The following is a 20,438-nucleotide window of genomic DNA, read 5'->3' as shown; positions in this document are numbered from 1 at the left end:
ACAAAACTGATTTTCGATAACAAGTTTTTAAAATTTTTTGTTTTTATTTTCAATTTAATAATTGTTTAATTTATTTTAATATTTTAATATAATTTAATATATTTGAATATATTAAGTTAAATTTTATATTATTATTATTATTATTTTTTTATTCTTTTATTTTTATTTTTTTAATATAGTTATTATTATAATATAAATCATATTTTAATAATTATTAAAATATAAAATTATATTAAATAATATTTAAATTTTAAATTAAATTAGAATTAATTTTAAGGTGGTGTAGAGTGTCTTTAATAAGAAAGAGAAGAAAATAAAAAAAATAGTTATTAAAATATCTTTAATAAGAAACAGAAGAAATAAAATTTTTAAAAAATTTGAAGGTAGAGGATGTCAGAAAGTTAAAAATTGAATTTTTGGAGGTGCAGGATGAGACGTTGGAGGTGTAAGATGAAGCACTCTCAAGATATCTGTTAACCCTCCAACTGAGCCCAATTTGAACACCCAGTTAGGCCCAAAAAATCAAACATTTTTAATATCTTTTATCTTATATTTATAAAAAGAAATTCAATTGATGTCGAGTGGAATTGTTTTCAGTTGCACAGTAGTTATTTAGATTGTCATTTTTATACTATATTGATAGTTGAATTTTTTCACTAACTGTTTTTTTTTTCAATGTTGGCTAACCAATTTCTCTAAATAGCAATCCTAATCAATTTTGGTTGAAGAAATTCTAATTAATTTTAGAAAACAAATCTCAACAAAACTATTGAAAAAAGAGAAAGACATGTGTGTAAATGATAAAAAAAACATTGTCGAAAAAATAATAATCATGATAAACATATGTTGAAAAATGTAATTTACATAAAAAAAAAGTTTTCATTAAGGAAGCTTTAACTATTGTTGAGTAAGAAATGATAGCGATTGTCAATAATAAAAATTCTAACAACTTCAATAATTTTTTATTAATATCAATAAAAGAAATATAATCGATATCAACTCAAAAGTAGTCATTCCTATAATATTGTCCAACTCAAACTGATAATACTCTTACTAAAATTGAATTACAAAAAGTAAAATATAATAATTAAAAAAATGTATTTTTAATTGTTATTTTAAAATTTCCAGTTTTTAAACATTTTAACTCTAATAAAATCTAAATTTTCAATTTCTTTTATAAAAATCCACAAAAAATCATATTTTATCATAATACATTTCGATTAAAAAAAATGACCTTAATAAGATTCTTTATCTAAACATACTATAGAAAATTTCTAAAAGGTTCTTAATAAATTTACTCAAAAATTCCTACTAAATATACTAAAAGTTTCTTACTTTTGAAGCTATGTGCGAGTACACTTAATATTTATGGAAAATGAATTACTAATTTGCATAGTGTATAAATAGATTTTCCATCCATGAATGGATTATGATTAATTCTTTATTATTTTTTTCTTATTATAAAATGAGAGAATTTCTTCTTTAATATAAATTTTAAGAGAACTAAATAAAATTCATTCTACATATTATATTATTTTAAAATGTGAAATATTGATAATATATCAGACATGGTTGAAAATGGCCAATTCGTCATCTGCTCCAAAGATAAAGTGTCATTATTTAAAAAACAAATTATTATTTTAAAAAAGAAATCAATTGAAATGACTGTTATTATTGTCAATGTGTAATTTTAAAGACTACTTTATTATTTAAAAAAAAAACTTAAAAATCAATTGGATTGACTATGACAACTTCAAATACTAAAATGTTAATTTAGTAATTAAAACGGTGTCGTAAGAACAATATTTGATTGTGCTTTAGTCTTCATATACTTAATGTGACTTGAATTTTTAATTTATTTTTTCTTTAATTATTTTAATCTTATTAACATTTAAATCAAATTCTTTGTCTCTAAATTTAATCTAACAATTAATATAAATATGCAGTTAAGCTGTAATTAAAGTTAGGGAAAAAATGTAAAAAACCAAAATTACGCACGAATTAAAATATAATTAAGTATAATAACAAGACTAGTGTAATTGAGTGATTAATGGTGTGGTAGCCTAATGTGCCACACGGCCCAAATACTAATGGGCAAGCTTATTCTGGAATTTTCAAGAAAATAAAAAGTTCATCTCTTTTTTCTTCTGTGGGTCCCTCTATTAATCCTATAATGTCTCTTTCACTATCTTATCTTGTTTTTGTGGATGTTTTTTCATGTGTTAATAATAATAATAAGAATAATAATTATTTATCTTATCGCTTCAACTTAACTTATTTTACAGAGGACAAACCCTCCTTAAAAATAAGGGATTATTAAATATTTTAACAAATAGATATTTTCTATATAGTTAAATTAAATGTGTTTTAAAAGAAAAAAAAACTCAATGATAAAGTGCTAAACATATTAAATAAATTTCCTAATTGGTTCCTATGTGCATTACACTAATAAACTAATAAGATAGAAATAAGAAGTGAAACATGAAAAGCAAGAAAAAGGAAAAATACAAAAACCAAACACATTATCCAATTTAAGCCACACAACAATTCAACATATACCAAACCAAGTGGAACATTTTAATAATCATGATCAAGATTTTTATTGTCTAAAATACAACTTTCTACAAGCCACAAGCCAAACATATTGTGCATCACAATTTTAATATACCAACATCAAATTTTAATATACCAACATCAATATATTTTTAATGTTTAATAAAGAACAATAAAAAAAAATAACCAATGATATATTACCATAAATATTTTTAACGATATTTTCACACCGTACATGTATCATTCTTTCATTAGATTTGACACAATACATATGTTATTTTTTTCATCAAAATTTGATACTATGCACGTATTATTCTTTTCTTATAGTAAAAAAAATGACACATGTATCATGTAAAAATATCTATGAATGACATACGTGCTGTGTCAAAATATCTTCAAAAGATTTGTGTGAAAATATCTTTTTTCCAAAAAACAATCCAACAAAAAATCTGGAATATCTCCATCTGATACCAACACATATGATAGCTAATTTTACATCATGTAATTAAATTACATCCATTCAATATTCTACAGTTATTTGATTTCTATAACCTATGGTTTTTCCTTTATTGTTTGCTTCCTATATTTTACACTATACAAGATAGTGAAACAGTTCCAACACCGGCCTCACGGAACAGTGGCTCTGGTGTTGTAACTTTATTAAGGTATGATACATTGTCTGAGGATGCCATAAAGTAGTGTTGCATCTTTAAGGGTATAACTATTGTTTGGTACAAGTCACCTGAAACCATCAACCTACCATTAGTGGTATTCTATAATAAGGGCACCCCCCATTGGAGATCTATGTGGGACACCCTTTCTCCTCTTAGCAGTTCTGTGATTTACCACTGTTGGTGGTGGTGTTGATGGTGTGAAGCTCTGGATTTTGATTCTTGCACTTTCATTGCTGATGCCATTGATTGATTCTTCGCCATCAGACCCATCTGTCTCAGATAACATTTTCTTCTTCCGGAACTTCTTGGAGGTTCCAACCATCTGCAGGAAAAAATTGAAGACTTTAGGATGTAACTTTATTCAGAGATATCATTACATTGATATTTGATATTTGTTCAACATATTGTTCCATTCGCTATTGAATCGTTATCTGATCATCCATTAATGTCTAGTTTCACGCTTGAGATATATATACCTTCATATATATATATACCTTGACCTGAAGAAGTGTTGGAAGTTTCACATCGACCAGAGATAAAATCACTTTATAGAATATAGATAGGTGCATTCCTCACTTTATAAACTAATTTTGTAGGGTTGAGTTAGGCTTAAATTCCATTTCTTAACCTCACTTTGTTTAAAATACTGTTCTTTTGTTACTTCTCCGAGGAAAACAAAAAAGGTTGCCGAAAATGGTATGTACTTTACACAGGAAAAGTCCAAAAGGAAACAAATTTGATGAGTCTCAAGCTATCGTTGTAGTGATTTTTAAGTAGTTATTACAACAAGTAACAATGTTATATGATTAAATGACAGTAAATATATATAGTCTGTTTCTAAAATAGGATAATGCATGCAAAGCTGCTGCAACTATATACATATACCTTACAACCAAGAGAACAGAAGCTGAATGAATCAAGAAGGCTGCGCTCACAAACTTTGCAGGTGTTGGTGACTCCTTTGCCAGGCCTAGGCTGAGGCCTTTCATTCAAGAACACAATCTTGGCACTGTTTATAATGTAATTTTGAACACCTGTTATGTCCACAAATTTTTGAATCTCTGACACCCTTATCACATCATGGTATGAAGATCTCCTTATCTGTGAAAAAAACAAGACAGAAGAACACAAGAACAAAACATCAGATGTTAAAATCACTGTTTAGTTTAGCTACAATGGAAGACCAAAATGTTAAAATAATAAATAAAGCAATCCACCTCACAGGATGAACCAATGGCCATTTATTTACATTGGTCGGTAATCAATTCTTTAATGGAAGAAAATTCAAAGTGCTAACTTTAACTGGCCATCCATAGTTGACTTTGAATGCATAATTCAGCATTGAATGGAACGTATAACCACCGATAAAGCCAATACAAGAGACAAATATTTTTAGGATCAATCAAAAAGGGTCTGGTTTGGTTTGATCATAACAAAGTAACAATAATGCAGAAAAGTTACAGAATCAGAATACAGGCATCCAAATTCTTGAGCTTTACCCTTAAAGGGGGTTGAGTTCAAATCACCACAGAATTGGATAAAAAAATCATAGATCTCCCAAAGACAATGAATTGATTGAAGTATTAGTAACTGAATGATAAAGGCAGAGTTTTTACCTGGATAGCTCTGTGTTCTCTGTGAGAAGCAAGACAAACAGAGCAAAGGGCTCCATTGTTACAGTCCAAACAATACATGTTACACTCACTTTTGTGGGAATCTGCGTGGACTTTGCATTGAACAAAGAAACTTGTTTGGAGAAGTGGCCCAAGCCAAGGTGGCCACTTTTCATCTTCATTCTTTCCAACAGCATCATCTTCTTCGTTGGGAACTTTCATCACCCCAGTTGCATCTCCTCCACCCCCCTAATTCCATGCAATAGAATCCATAACAAAGAACAATTAGCAAAACACAAGAAAGAAGAAAGAAGAAAGAAGAAAGAAGAAAGAAGAACGAAGAAAGAAGAAAGAAAAGAAATGCACATGTGTGGGTTGCATTAACGTTGGAACTAATGATACTACTAACCATAATGATTGTCGTTGTTGATGTACTTTTGGGTTTGATTTCTCTTATGGCAGAAACACAAAGAAGGAAAAAAGAAGTTTGTCTGAATATGGTATGTTATGGCAGAGAGAAGAGAAAAGGGAAAAAGTTTATAGGAATGGAGCTATGAGCTTGTAGTGGTGGGTGGCCGATGATGAAGGCAGAAAGTAAAGGTAGTGTTTTTATGATTTTGGTTTTCTTCAAAGTCTGCATCCAAACCTCACTCCCAACCCAAACCAAGCACCATACCTATTTCACAATCAAGAATTGATGGCCTACTTTATTATTAGTTATTTCAAAAAATAAGACGTATAACAATAGTATAAAGACAACCTTAAATTATTGCATACCATAATTTTTAAAATTTTAGAATAATCATTTTCAGGTTATTTAATATTAATAATATGTAGCAATGGTGTCCTGTTTTCTGCTTTGGTTGGGTAAAGAATAGGGCAAAGATTGAGGTGTGAGACGGTTGGAAACAGTGTTTTTACATGATTGAAAATGGGAAGGTTCAGATGTGGACATGTGTGGGGCAATGGAAAGGTCAGCATTTATTATTATTATTTTTTTTAATAAGACTCTTAAAGAAGTTATAGGCCCAATATCATGTAAAAGGAAAATACGAAGTGATTTTTACAAAGAGGGTTTATTAAAAATTATGGGGTGCAACTAATAATTATGTGGGTGCAGGAAGAAAAAGCCCACAAAATCACTGGATTTTCATAAACTCATTAAAAAAGGTTTTCTGAGTCAGAACTGATTTAGCTTGAATGAGAATATTCAATTTGAAATGGAGTGGAAAAAGCGTAGATGAAAAACCGACATACGATTTCAGTGAGAAGAATATGCTGATTACATTGGGCTAATAGAATGCCTTTTACATAGTAAATAAAGAACATAATGATGCTCAAGCATAAAAAATGCAATATGCTTTCAATATTCTTGTCAAAACAATGTATGCTTTTAAAATAGTCACATATCTATCTATCTATACTATAATATACTCTCTTTTTTTAATTTACCTCTTTATTTAAGTTTTATTATCAATTCATTTAAGTTACTTTATTATTTTGAGTTTGGTTGGTTTCTGAATTGTTAATTGTATTTGGTAGTTATCAAAAAAACAAACAATAAACGCCAAGTATGTTTGCAGAATGCCCACACAATCGAAACAGCATCATGAACAGAAACAAAAATGATCCATTACCAAAGGGGTGCAAAAGTTAAAATTTGACAGCTTTATCTATATTAGTTCAGCATAAGGAAAAACTATATTGGTTCAACAATCCGTGAAAACAACATCGAATTTCAATTCGTTATAGTTCACGAATTTAAAACATCATTTGACCACAACATCAAACTGAATGCGTTTCACATAGTTGCTTCCACCTCAGGATCACTTTCTATCTTTGAAGCAGGCACGTTATTGCCACCTCTCAAACGGGAAGATACATTATCAATGGCAGAATTTAGTTGGCTTATCTTCTCGTTTAAGGTCTGCTTGGTCCTCTGCTTTCAAAAATGACAGTAAGAAACTCAGCATGTTCCAAAAACAAAAGTTGAATCTAATGTAAAATGAAGCATAATTACCTCTAACCCTTCATCGTAATATATTGGTCTTTTTGCCTTGCGAAACCCATACTCATCTTCATTCAGCAGAGATCTTCTAATCTGAAGGGCGATCAAAACGGCAACAGTAATGCCACGAGTGTAAATAGTAATAGGGGTAACAGGACTACAACAATAAGAGGAATAATGCAATTGTCTTTTTGCCAAAACTTTCAAACAATTCAACTCTATTAAAAAAAAAGTAAAACTTTGCCGAAGATGGGAGGTTAGTGACACCATATACACATTTTTCAAATGTGTCAATAAAAGCAACATTTATGTATCCAGTGTATCATCACAGCACTTTGATATCATAAGCAATAGCATATACAAGAGAAAATTCACTAGCTCTTTTTCTCTCCTTAGAAAAGAAAATAATCCATTGGAGCATGAAACAAATGTCCCACTAAGTAATGAAACAACAATGATATAGCTCACAATGACGAGTCGATTGTCGATGACTTCATTTCCTTGTAGAAAGAAGAAATAAAAGGCTTCCTTTTATGAAAGTTATCTACCACAGTTAATGTATCGTACTATCCCTTCTTTTAATTGTATAATCAAGCTTGTTCATCACCATTGTCTGCAGTTACATTTTGTAGTCATAAATAAGTTTAAAATTAAAGTAAAAAGGAATCACCTGGGGAGCAAAGATATAAGCTACAGTTCCAAATACTGCACCACCCAGAAGAAAGCCAGCAAGAAAATCCCCACCTCCACCTCCTCCATTATCACTATACAAGGGAGACAGCAAATAAAAAGAGCAATAGACGTTTGCATAATCTTCCAAAACAACCAACTAATGAAATAGGCTAACAAGATAATTCCAGCCATTTCTCCAAGAACCCAGAATTTAAAAGACAATTAGCACCAAAATAATCTCAAGAATAATGAGATAAAAATTAGCACCAAAGTGGCTAGTTGGTTACCACTTCTTTTTCTTCCAATACAGGGAATACACCTACTTGTGCACATACCAAAATAAAAAAGACATGCCTGAAACTCTGTTTAGAGATTCACAAAATATTTCCAAGATATAAATGTGAAAAGACAAAGCCATATCTGGTCCATTTCGAGGCTGACAAGGGTTATGCTATGATGGTTTGTTTTATTTTAAAACACAATAACTTGAATTTTTTTTTGGGTGAATTTCTAGTAAGTCGAGATACAAAATAAGGTGAAAATAGCTTACCGGTATTCAGCAGAAATTGATGAAGAGCGGTTATTCTTCTTGATCAAAAGGTTTGATCTTCTTTGAACCGTGACCTTAGGTCCAAATCCACATGAGTAACGCCTTGTTAACAACAGCTCACCTGACTTCATATGAGATCCTCCTACTCCCACAAAACAACAACACCAAGATTTATTGCAAACTTTAACTCAACAACTCTTAATCCTACAGATATTCTCAACTCGCTAATGAGAATCAGAAAAACAAAATCCAAATTAACAAAACCATATGGGAGAAAAACCCTAAAAATCAAAGTACCACTGACTGGAAAACAATCATAAAAGGGAAAAAATTTCTGATGCAGCATTAGAAACCAAAGGATTATTACGAACACAGAGAAATTCATTCACCTGAAATGGAGAAAGGTGCTAAAGAAGTTGCCATGAGAGAAAGAGAGTGAACCAGAGAGTATGTGTGAGGAGAGAGTGAGAGATGTCTGAAGATAGTTTTATTTATTTATTTGTTGTTTTCCTCTACAAAATAATCACTGTTCATCACCACAATTTTTTTTGTTTATCTGTCTATTAGTATTTTCATAACTTCAAATAAATATTTCATCAGTTTTTAAATCGATTCTCGTTTAAAATTTACAACTAATACGATCAATTTTAGTCTTCAACCAATACGAACAATTTGTCATTTTACATATTTACTATTATGTCTAATAAATAAATAAGTAAATAAATCTATATATATATATATAATTGTGTTTTTAGTCATATTACATTTTATTATTGAAAGTTGTTCTTTTAATTTGTTTTTTATATCAAAATTATCGGAATCAATAATGAAATATTAATATTTTTCAAAAATATAAAAATATTAAATAAATATTGTCCTAATTAATTCAACTGTCTAAAGTTGTTCATAGACGAACATCATTATCCGTAAAAAATCATGTAATATTATTGTAATGAAATACGTTAGTCTACTCATCCATGGACTTTCGTTTAATTTCATGAAAATGTCACCATGGTTAGCATGACACTCCATAAATTTTATGTTTTAAGATATTCTCTTAGAAAAAATAAAATCCCACAAAAGAGATATTCCTTTTCTACTTCAAACATTATTTTGAAATTCCTTTTCTACTTCAAACATTATTTTGAAATTCCTTTTCTACTTCAAACATTATTGAGTTTGGTTTTTTAAAAATTGAGATCTAATAAATGGTAAAATAGTATGATTAGGTACAAAATGGTGTCCATATTATACAGTAATATATAATGTACTTTTTACCTTGATAAAATGAGAAAAACCAAGTGAACCTCATATCAACTTAAAGATAGATAAATGGGTAAAATTCTATTTGAGTTTGTTCTTGAAGCAAAATCAGTGTACATTCTGAGCTTGTTTATTGATATATTAACCATCATGAGAAAATACATAATTATTTAACATTAAAATGAATTTACCTTTAGTTCTACATGCAAAAGTTATTTGAAGGTGATCACATATCTGTTTCTCCAAGCTAATAATATCAAAGGAGGCAGGTACATTAAATCATTGTGAATAGTTAAGGACTCCTATGATAGCGTAAAATGATCATCAATGTGGTAGTTTGATGCATCACACCACTGCCATTGAACTTTGCCCTTAAAATCATACTATCATCGAGTGGAACAATCAAACGCCCAAATCATGAACTTCAATTTCTGCAACAAGAGTCGAATTGAATTTCATCATAGAACTAATTCAGTAATTCAGAGCTTACCGAGTGTATAAATATATATATATCAGGATGAAAAAAAGACAGCATGGAGCCAGGAACAGAGGAAACCCTGCCATAAAAATAGTCATCCGCAAGTTCCTAGTAACACATCTGAAATTATGCCGGCTTCAATTCTCTCTATATATACAAACAGCCGTTAACTATAAATTCAACAAAAAAGGCTAACATAAAAACATGTATGTGACATAGGATTAAAAAGAGAAAAGAAAAATTATTGACTCTTGTTGTGGACAATGGCTCCTTCTTGTGTAGGGAGGGGGAGGGGCTGGAAGATTATATATCTATCTATCATACAGGCTGGGCCATCCGGAACAAGATAAGATAATTTACATGATTCCAATATATATATATATATATGAGCCACCAGCAAATTCATTTTCTCCCAAAAAGGAAAAACGAGTTGTCCATACGCTGGCCGTCAGGTAAAAGCTCTGCAGGTTTTTTGTGTTCCTTGTTTGAAGATGGAAAGGACAGAGAGAGGGAAAGAGATGCAGCAACACCATCATCCTCCTGCCCATCTCCCAAGCTATCTGGGCGGTTATTTTGCCTGTCTACTGGTCCGACTAAGAAAGGTAACATACCCTTGGGCGCAGCTGGTGCCGGCAGTGCTTTCGATTTGCCCCCTAAGGCAAGCTCTAGATTAGGAATCACATCCTGAAATCCTTTATCGTATTCACCAACCCCTTTGGTTGACAAGCTATTCAGCACAGACAGTGAGTTGCTAATATTGTGTGTGCCCACTGGAAAGAAGGTCCTTTCCATCGTTCCCAGGTCCTCCCGGATAATTTTCTCATCACAAGCTTCCTCACATCCTTTGTCCTCAACTGAAGAACAGGAACCAAGATCATTTCCAAGAGATGTAAAACTGTCATTAAAAGAGTCTCTACCTCCAGAACCATAGATCCCACCGAAACCAGTCTTAAGCTTCTTGCCAGAACTTTCTGTGTTTTCTAACTTGACATTTCCCTGACTCCAAGGCATTTTCTGACAACTGACAGCAGAACCCTGCATAATTGTGTCAGAAAGATCTATATGTTTAACTTTATCATTAGGTAGTTGACAGTTAATCTCTTCTGCGCTAGGGTCTCCCTGAAAAGTTGCCTCCAAGTCGATATAGTGATCATCTTTTCGTTTCCTCTTAGACCATCGCCAATCTTCCTCAACATCCATTTTTTCTAAAACTTTATCCCCGCGTATATTGCTTACAAGACCTGTTTCTTCATCTTCAAGTGCTACCTCTAAGTCAATATAACGATTATCTTTCTGTTTCCTCATAGGCCCTTTCTGATCTTCATAACCAATATTTGTCATTGAGTTTTTCTCCTTACCCAAATCGCTTGCATCACCTGTTTCTTCAATGTCAATATTTGCCTCCAAATCAATACTGTAGTGACGATACTCTTTTTGTTTCTCCTTAGGCTTTTGCTGGTCTTCATCACTGTTTATTTTCTCAGAAATTTTATCCTTAGTAATATTGCTTGCAGCACCTTTTTCAGAAGGAATCACAGACAACGTCTTCTCTTCTTTGACAGAAGTATCAGAATCAATTTTTGTTTCCATAACACTGCTGCTTGCACTTTTTCCCATGGCTTCAGGAGATTTAGACTCTTTGCATGGTCCCTGTTCAGGCACACTAGCCTTCTGCATAAAGCAAGAACGTCTTTCAACAAACTGAGAAGATTAGCATCAATGATAAATACTTTTCAAAAAAATGGTTTTTTTAATTAGTGATCTCAAGGTAGTAGCAATTCACAGCATAGCTTACAAGCAAAAAGATGATAAACATACAACAGGGAAATTATGCTTAGGGAAATTATGCATTAAGCGAGAGCATCTTTCAACTAAATGAGAAGATTGGCATCAATGATAACAACTAATACTCACAAAATGGTTTTCTAAATGGTGATCTCAAGGTAATTACAATTCATATCATAGCATCAACGCAACAAGATAAGCATATAACGGGATTTCCTCATGACATACACGCATAGAAATATTTTTATCGCAGCCATGCTTTTGCCATTCAACACAACATCCACTATATCTTTTGGCCTTGTTCTGAGTTGCTTCCATATGCCACTAACAGCATTTCTTAAAAATACCTTAGTATGAAGGACAACAACCAGATCATAATGTTAACATCACACATGCATTCAAGTAGATTTTTATCAATTTTAAAACAAACCTTTCGATCTATCAAATTTCCGTATTTAAGGATAAAAGCATTACCAAGGACGAATCAGTGGAGATCGTCTCTTGACATAACAGAGTCGTGCTAGTTGGAACCCATTTTGATTCAATCCTACCATCCAGCTTCTCTGTATTTACTTGTAAATCCAAATGTGTCTGATTATTGACATCGATATTCCTACATCTAGTAGTCGGATCTTGGTCTGTGGATGTGGAGGGGACAAGTGCATTGCATGATCTATGCCGATCCATTGTTTCTTCATCCTTGCACTTTGCCAAACAATGTATCTCAGGCACAGTCAAAACAACAGTTGAAGATTTCTCCTCAGCTGGCATTACGTTCAAACTGGGAATACAAATCTTTTTTGTAGAATCTGAATGATTCATCTTCCTCCCCCTAAATATGCCCCATAAAAAAAACAACATATTCCAGCCTGTCAAAAAACAAAGGATCATTAGCATTCCAGACGTGTGTCTGAATTTAAACAATTCTTTTCTTTTTAAAACAGTCACATAATCAGTCATTTAAACTGCAAGCCAAACATGCCCATTTGTCAAGGACAAACTCTCCCACAAAAGTTAATGGTTTTATATCTAACATGCCTCCTTAGCACACCTATCGTGTGCTAATGTTCAATTTTTTTTAAGAATGACAAGCAATATCGAATTCATGACCACTTCATTGTAAAGGATTTGATTCCCCAACTGATACAGACATTGGGAGAACACAACACAAAAGCTAACCACTGTCGTTTGCCAAAAAAATTAAAAAAATAAAATAAAAACCCAAATCTCATACTTTCAATGTGGGGTTCAAGTTCCAACCTTGTGATTGAATCCTAACAATCCACCATGCTGCCCCCTGTGCCCACACACTAGCTGAATGTACACTAGCCTTTGAGAGAAGTCATTGGCAAAAATGACAAAGCTGGATCCACTACCTCTGCTTCCTATTTGCAACTAAAAGACCATATGGAAGGACCTAATACCAGTTGAGAACCTCCCAAAAACTCAAGTTATTAGGTTAAGGCTCAAGAAATCATTTTACCTTAAACACCCAATGATGATAAAAAGAGGAAACCTAAGATTGACTGAAATTTAGCTTTAGTGAGACACTAACGCCTACAGCATATCAAATTATTGTTTTTGACTTTATCCAAATACAATATAGAACATTCATATTTTTGCAAACCATTTTACATTGAACACCCAATGATGATAAAAAGAGGAAACCTAAGATTGAATGAAATTTAGCTTTAGTGAGACACTAACGCCTACAGCATATCATTATTGTTTTTGACTTGATCCAGATACAATATAGAACATTCATACTTTTTGCAACCTTAATACATTTCATAGATACTAGTCCTATTCATAATTTTGACATCATATAAAAAGTAATATAGAATCCTGACACAATAAATGAGATCATCACTCAGGCATATGACAAATAACCATTTGGAAAAAAAAGAAAAAATATAAGGTGCAGTATAAACAAAGGAATGCTATCTTTCATGGAGAATTCTCAAATCATCTTACACCAAGAATTGCACATTAAATAATTTAAGGAGTCCATGAACACTAATCAAAGCATAAACTTCCAAACAAAGCCCGACCTTGCAAGTAACCTTTCACACATTGCTTAGGATGTTAGATTATTTGACAAATGTATGGAATAATTTCTTACGCTGTGAATTTTCAGGAAGCTGATTGGAAGGGAATATCAGCAGTTCAACATCCTCAAAGTTTCCCTTAAGCGCTAAATCATTTCTAATCATGCGATCCAAAAGACCTTTGTAGTGTCTCTCGTAACTGTGCCAGAATATCATTAAAAAGTCAATTATTACAAGAAAAGAAATATATATTTGCACTTCATGCTCTACAGTCAATATAAGAATAATATCCATATACATGCCTTTCAACATCACTGGCAAAGAAGTATAGTGCTATATTATCTTCAGTAACACCACCATGATCAAATTGTGAAGGCCACATGCTCAAGCGAGAAGCTTCATTGAAAGAAACTCTAGGAAGAAATTTGTTCACTGCTCCAAGAACCTTAGGAGAAGCACAAGAAGATAAATGCGCCTGAAGTCCAGTATATAAATCAGGAGGCTTTCCATTTCTATGCACTTCAAAGGCACCCCTGCAAGCAAAAAACAAAGCTTATGTAAACACTAAGAGCAGTCCAGAACAAGAGACAAGCTAGTTCGTCATAAGATGCTCCATACTGCCATATGTATTCGTATTCAGGAAAGGCCAACATCTTTGAAGGAACAATCGACAATGTCACGGCTTTATCAGACATGTCTTTGACTACAGGTTTTCCAGCTGCAAGACAATTGGAAGCTGACTTTCCTGGTTGGGATCGAGAATCAGTCAGACAAGACTTTAGTTGCTTAAAATCATTGGCAGAAGAAGATTTGGAAGAATCTGAGGTAGAGCTCTCAAGGATTTCCTGTTGTTCAGGGGTTTCTTCAGCAGATATACTATTCTTCAGTGTGCTAGAAACCAACACTGGGTCATTTGAAGTCACTTCACAATTTAAATCTGTGCCTGAGGTAGAAACCTCATCAGTTTGGTTAGATACTTCTTTCTTCTTGTAAATTTCAGGCCTTCTCAGTAGTGCAGCCTGAATAGCAGCTTTCAATATATTGCCTTTATGCATCTCATCTTTTGAACTACTTGACGTAGTTACAGATATTTCAGCACCAGATTCTTGTGTAGTACCAACACTGCAACATTCCATAGCATGGCCAAATTCCTTACATTTTTGACAGAATGGGGGTTTTGAAGTAGGAACCGCTGGCCTTAAGCGGTCACTAGAACTATCTCTGCTTTTCTCAATCTGATTAGCTGTCTCCCGTGCTCGTGGCAGCACATCCTGTTGAGCTTCATCAATACGGATTGATGTTCTCTCTATAAATTCAAAGAAAAATGAAATTAGAAATAATATTATAAGATATCACAAAACCTAGATCTGAAAGAAGGATGCCACACCTGAAAATGAAACCAAACTATCAAGAGCAGCAAATTAACCTCGTCACCCCCACCAAAAAGAAAGAAAATAGATAGCAGGTATAGAGATCACACCTGAAATAATTTGAGGCTCCAGACTTTTCCGGTTAATATTGCTCATTGACCTTGATAATGCATTTGCTTTTCCATCCTGATTAACCTTTAACTCTCGATTGTTATTCATTGTTGAAGGTTTACTGGATTCAGCACGAGGTGTGAGCCTTTGATCACCCTTAGCAGTGGAAACAACAGAACTAACCACAGGCCGATCAATCCTAGATGGAAATTTCCTATCAATTGCACCTGATTCTTTTAAATGCCTAGATCCTTTCAAATCCTGCACAGCTGCAGACTTGGGTGAAAGCATTTTAACTTTTGATTCAGTTGCATTTGTTCTCCCCAAACTTGGAGATTTGAATAATGTTGATTTCACCGTCGTTCGAGCAGGCATCTCCATGTTCTTTGAAGCATGTTCATTAACCCCTTTTGGTTTGGAGGGAACAACTTCATCAACAAGTTTGACTCTTGGCTTGGAATTTACATTGCTGAATGAATTAGATTTCATTAACATACCTATTCATAAGAAACAATTTGTGCTTAGAATAAATGAAACTATGGGATATTTAATACAAAATAATTACACAGAGAAAACACATAAAATTGGAGTGAAGCAGAACGTCTGAAAATTAAATTAATACCCTTTGAAGTTTGACCCCTGGGACCAGTGGAAGGAGAGCGAGCAATCTCTATGTCACTACCACCAGAGTTGTTTCGACTAGGTATCAGAAGACCAGGCTTCACTTTAGATTTATTTAAGCTCTTAAATGAAGATTCTCGGGACAGTGGAACTAATCTCTTGGGGCTGGATGTCTTTGGCGATCCTGTGCTTGATTCAAGAGCTTGTCTTTTTGCTGCTGGAGCTACTTCAATGTTATCAGAAAGTCTTTTGCCGGTAACTTGTGAGGTTGAACTAACTTCAACAATTTTTTTGTCTTCAACATCTGAACCACAAAATTTCATTCCACAAATGTCAGCATACAGCCACAGATATGGATGCTTGAACGTCTATGAACTCAAATAGCATGCAAATTCAGCTCACAAAAAGCACAAAGGGTGTGTAAATGTTTGCGTGCAAAATGTGGGACCCAAAATGCCTTTCTTGTGATATGATATACAACTTCACTCTTACCCGGTTTTTTATTTTCATTCTCTTCTGCGTCTTTGCATTCTTCACACAACCAATCCCCTTCAGGAACTTTCTCAAGCATTTCTCGCATACAGTAGCTGATTCAAAGAAATAATAATGGTAAAATCCAGTTTGATAATTAGAAAAAGAAATTTGCAACAATATTAATAGAAACTGAAAAATAAGGTGAAAGTTTCTTATGCATACGTGTGCTCTGCACCATCACTGCACCTACTACATATAGCAAGTAGATCCTCCCGACCAGCATCTCCACAGATGTCGCACACCTTTACCTATTTACCCGACAATGCAATCAGAAATGAATTTGAGGATAAGCATCTCCACAGATGTCAAAGCATTTGACTCCTCTCAGTTTCATCTCAATCAAATTTAGTTTCAGTAGAGAGAAAAGGAAAGATACTCACATCATGTTCCACAACATCTGATTCATCACTCTCATCTTCAGATTGAGTTTCCCTCTTCACAGGCGATTTAACCAGCTCTGCAGCTTTCTCACACTGTCCATCTTGAACTGAATATTTAGGATCTTCATTGTTAGCTTCACAGACGTCAGTGTCTGCTTCTAACTTTGGGCATACCTTTCGTGAAATGTTGGAAGTACCCTCAATAAGACCATCCTTAACCGTAGTACATTTCTCACCAGAAACAACAGGTTCTCTCTCCTTGGTACATGAAGAACTAAAATTCTCAATGGTGCATTCAGAAAATTTTTCTGACACAAGAGAACATGAATCCCTCTCCTCATGCATTGTTATTCGTTCTTCATTCCTTTGATGGCTAACATTCACTAAATTAGCATCACTGGATCTACTAATACAAGAAGTGTTGTCATCATGGCCTTCTAAATGCTTGGAATCCTGATACTTATTCAGTATGATCTGTCTGCTCTTGGCATTTTCAGACAGAGCATCTTGACTTGAATTAACACTCTGCATATTACTTGCTTCGCTGACAGTTTGTTGTGAGCTTTCACAAGCTCTGCTCCTAAGAGAACATGCTTTATCCTCATCCATAGAATACTGATCAATAGCCGCTCCTATGCGACAGTTTTCATCAGAAAACTCTTCAGCCTTTGACCCCATGAGAGCATGATTAAGATGCATGCAAGATGAACAAGGAGCCGAGCACACATTGCAAGTTCCCGATTCAAGTCTCATATCAGTGTTCTGAGTCATAGAACTTCTGAAAATCCTTTTCCAGATTCAGCTGATAAATAACCAAAACAAGATATAAGTTAGAGGAGAGATGAAAATTTTGAGTCAAACTCTCACAATTGCTTTTCACAGAGGGTTATGGAGATCTCCAATAATAAATTTTCTCTAAGTTACTCCATAGAATTAACATGAATGATTTATCACAATTGAAAGCACAGAAGCTGCATTTGGCTTATATCATATCTGTGAACCATATTTTGAAGTTCCAGACGGGAGTTATCTTTTTTTCTAATATGAGGATATTGAGCCATTCATGGATTTACTTGGATATGGGGCAAAGTTGCAAGATTTTAACATGGATTTACTCAATAGCTGTGCTTATATATTAATGAGTTCTTCTTTAAACAGAAAGAAAGATGAAGACTGTGTGTAATTCCAGAAATATAGTTTTGCTTTGCTTCCGGTAGAATTTTGCATAGATAAGCAGCTGCTCAACTAGGACAATAGGAAATGAAGAAAACAGTAAACCAAGCATTTATACCAAGACCAACAATTCACACACATGATACATTAATATATGCATATAATCGCCCACTTCTACAATTTTTGCACATTAAATGCATAAAAATTTTATCCCATGGCAAGTTGCCAGTCATAATGGTTTTAATGCTATTTTATCTGCCCACCCCTCCATTTGAATAGACCATAAAGTTACTCAATGTGGCAGATATTTCGGAGCGACAAAACAATAACCGGATTGCCATAAAAGAAGAAAAGGAACAACCTCTGAATTACCCTGTTATTTCACCACGTTCTCCTGGGATATTACGATGATTGATGACCCATAACCGAGGTTCTAGAATCTGGAAACTGCTCAATGTCACGCAGAATTTACATCCAAACCACACTAACAAACATTACCCCAACTTTTACATAAAAGGTACTAAGCAGGCACCACTCTATGAGATGCTCCCTCAACCCAGAATCTAACAGATTACAATTTTGCAAATGCTAATTGAAGTGTGCTAAAAGGTCCCCTAAAATTACAAATCCCCCAAGTCCCAGAACCCATTCCACAGACAAAACGAAACCCTAACTGAATTATTCTAAAATCCCCCTGTAAGAACCAACAACTGCCCTACTGCCCCAATAAATTCATCTTAACAAAACGAGAACAGTTGCAATCAATCAACAAAATAAAAGGAGCGGAACCGATTTTCGGGGGGTAAATATAAATTAGAATAAAAAAATAAAAGAAAACCCTAACATACAAAAATTGAGATGGAAACCATCTTGTTTGCATTGCAAGCCTCACCTTGCGTCAGGCAAATTCCGATTAGAAAGAAGAAAGCGCGAAGTGGCGGGTACGGCGTCGTTTGCAGTGTCGGAAATCTGCGTCTTGAAAATTGTGGGTTATGAGAGTTTAGAGTATCTGTGACGATCCAGCAAATGGAGATTCAAAATGAAGGGTTCAAAGATGAGACGAAGAGCATGCAAATTTCACAGCCAAACACACACACCCACAGAGACACGGAATTTCATACAACGAACAAACTCCCTATTTATTTATACTGAATAAAATTAATTGCGAGATAAATTATATAATAAATTTCCTTCCGTTTTTTCTTCTTCTCTCCTCACTTTCCCTGCCTCTATCTCTCATCTCAACAAAAATATAAATAAAAATCAAATCTTGAAAATGGGCTTTTTATTTTTTCATCAGAATCCAAATCCATCTATCTGACCCAGCTGGCTTAAACTGCCATCTCTCTCTTTGTAGCTTCCTCAAAAAAATTCCCAAACTCTGAAACATATAGATTCATTAATTAAGTCAAAATTCAAAATCCTTAAAACAGAATTCTTGTCCATTTTCCATTACACATATTTTTCTCCATATTTATCTATTTTGCTTTTTACCTTTATTTTATGTTAATCTTTTTATTTTCAGCTCGCTATTTATTATTTATTTATTCGGTCATTTATTATTTATTTAGGTTTTATTATTATTGTAATTGAAGCTGGGGCCACCAAGACAGACAAGTCAAGGTGAATGAAGTGAGCATCCCGCACGTGTGAGTTTAGTCAGGCGTGTTAGCTGGGGTAGCGCGTGGGAAAGGTGCGCGTGGGGATCCGTGGATCAGCACTAACGCCTCTTTGGCACGCGTCTGTGCCTCACATTTGATCGGTCATTCATTCCTCGGAGTCGAATTTCACTTTTTCCATTTATTCTCTTTAATTATAAAAAATAGTTAGAAAATTATAAAAAATAGTAAACAAAATTTTAAAAATAAATAAGTTTGAAGATAACTTACATATTTGAAATTAGTTTCTAAAATTTGGAATTATAAAATGGTTACGTTTATATTAAAAATAAAATAATATACTTAGTAAAACCCGTATTAATTTTAGTAATGATAGAGTAAAAAATATTTATTGTATTATTTTGAAGTTTTCGAACCAAAATTGACCGTTGAGTTTTGTTTAGACAAAATTTAATTTTGAACATGATTAATGATAAGGAAAATACAATATTTCTTTCAAACATTAAATTAATATTTTTTTCTTTTTTTTCAAAAAATATAAAAAATAGAGACTCGCGGTATGATTGAAATGTTGATGGTACATTTTTTTAAGAGCTGTGTGAATTTTGAGTGTGATATAAATGATAGAAAATATGATGATAAGAAAACAAAATAAATAAATAGTGAGATAATTATAAAAATATGATTGTAAAATCACTACAGAGCTATGTGTATATACTTTTATTAAAATAAGTATGCATGTGTATAGACAGTATTTTGAGAGACATAAATTAAACCATGAAGAATATAATAAATTTAATAAGAATAAGATTTATATACTTTTTTTTTAATTTAATCAAATAATCACTTCAATCACACGTGTATATATTTTATGCAAAGTATATTGTGATAAGTCAAAATAATGATGATATTAGTATTTGCAGTCAGAAAATAAAAATATTAATAATATCTTGAATCTTTTGCGTTATGTGGTGGTGAGGTCTTAA

The 20,438-nt window shown here is 33.1% G+C and overlaps 2 protein-coding genes across 5 annotated transcripts; both read right to left on the bottom strand.

Moving 5' to 3' along the window:
- Nucleotides 1-3,033: 3,033 nt before the first annotated feature.
- On the bottom strand, nucleotides 3,034-19,227 carry LOC108320863 (protein RGF1 INDUCIBLE TRANSCRIPTION FACTOR 1). 4 transcript variants are annotated; one of them, XM_017552422.2, is made up of 14 exons: nucleotides 18,726-19,227; nucleotides 16,661-17,462; nucleotides 16,443-16,528; nucleotides 16,239-16,333; nucleotides 15,748-16,050; nucleotides 15,125-15,622; nucleotides 14,263-14,950; nucleotides 13,947-14,177; nucleotides 13,719-13,843; nucleotides 12,071-12,465; nucleotides 10,721-11,482; nucleotides 4,844-5,023; nucleotides 4,113-4,328; nucleotides 3,034-3,549 (listed from the first exon to the last, which is right to left on the bottom strand). In XM_017552422.2, the coding sequence occupies exons 2-14, from the start codon at nucleotides 17,429-17,431 to the stop codon at nucleotides 3,316-3,318; spliced, it is 4,584 nt and encodes a 1,527-aa protein (XP_017407911.1). In that variant the 5' UTR covers nucleotides 17,432-17,462; nucleotides 18,726-19,227; the 3' UTR covers nucleotides 3,034-3,315. The 4 variants fall into 4 exon arrangements, with proteins under 4 accessions (XP_017407911.1, XP_017407908.1, XP_017407906.1 ...); XM_017552417.2 differs by lacking the exons at nucleotides 3,034-3,549; nucleotides 4,113-4,328; nucleotides 4,844-5,023 and adding an exon at nucleotides 18,195-18,280 and having other exon boundaries at nucleotides 9,870-11,482; nucleotides 18,726-19,219; XM_017552418.2 differs by lacking the exons at nucleotides 3,034-3,549; nucleotides 4,113-4,328; nucleotides 4,844-5,023 and adding an exon at nucleotides 18,195-18,273 and having other exon boundaries at nucleotides 9,870-11,482; nucleotides 18,726-19,219.
- On the bottom strand, nucleotides 6,451-8,613 carry LOC108320864 (uncharacterized). Its single transcript, XM_017552423.2, has 5 exons — nucleotides 8,460-8,613; nucleotides 8,071-8,212; nucleotides 7,519-7,612; nucleotides 6,861-6,941; nucleotides 6,451-6,779 (listed from the first exon to the last, which is right to left on the bottom strand). Exons 1-5 carry the CDS (start codon nucleotides 8,491-8,493, stop codon nucleotides 6,642-6,644), a joined length of 489 nt encoding a protein of 162 aa, XP_017407912.1. The 5' UTR covers nucleotides 8,494-8,613; the 3' UTR covers nucleotides 6,451-6,641.
- Nucleotides 19,228-20,438: the final 1,211 nt, after the last annotated feature.

The sequence above is a fragment of the Vigna angularis genome, chromosome 10 (genome assembly GCF_016808095.1).
Source record: "Vigna angularis cultivar LongXiaoDou No.4 chromosome 10, ASM1680809v1, whole genome shotgun sequence".
Lineage (NCBI taxonomy): Eukaryota > Viridiplantae > Streptophyta > Magnoliopsida > Fabales > Fabaceae > Vigna > Vigna angularis.
The sequence above is the reverse complement of the archived record's forward strand: the minus strand, read 5'-3'. Positions and strand labels throughout refer to the sequence as shown.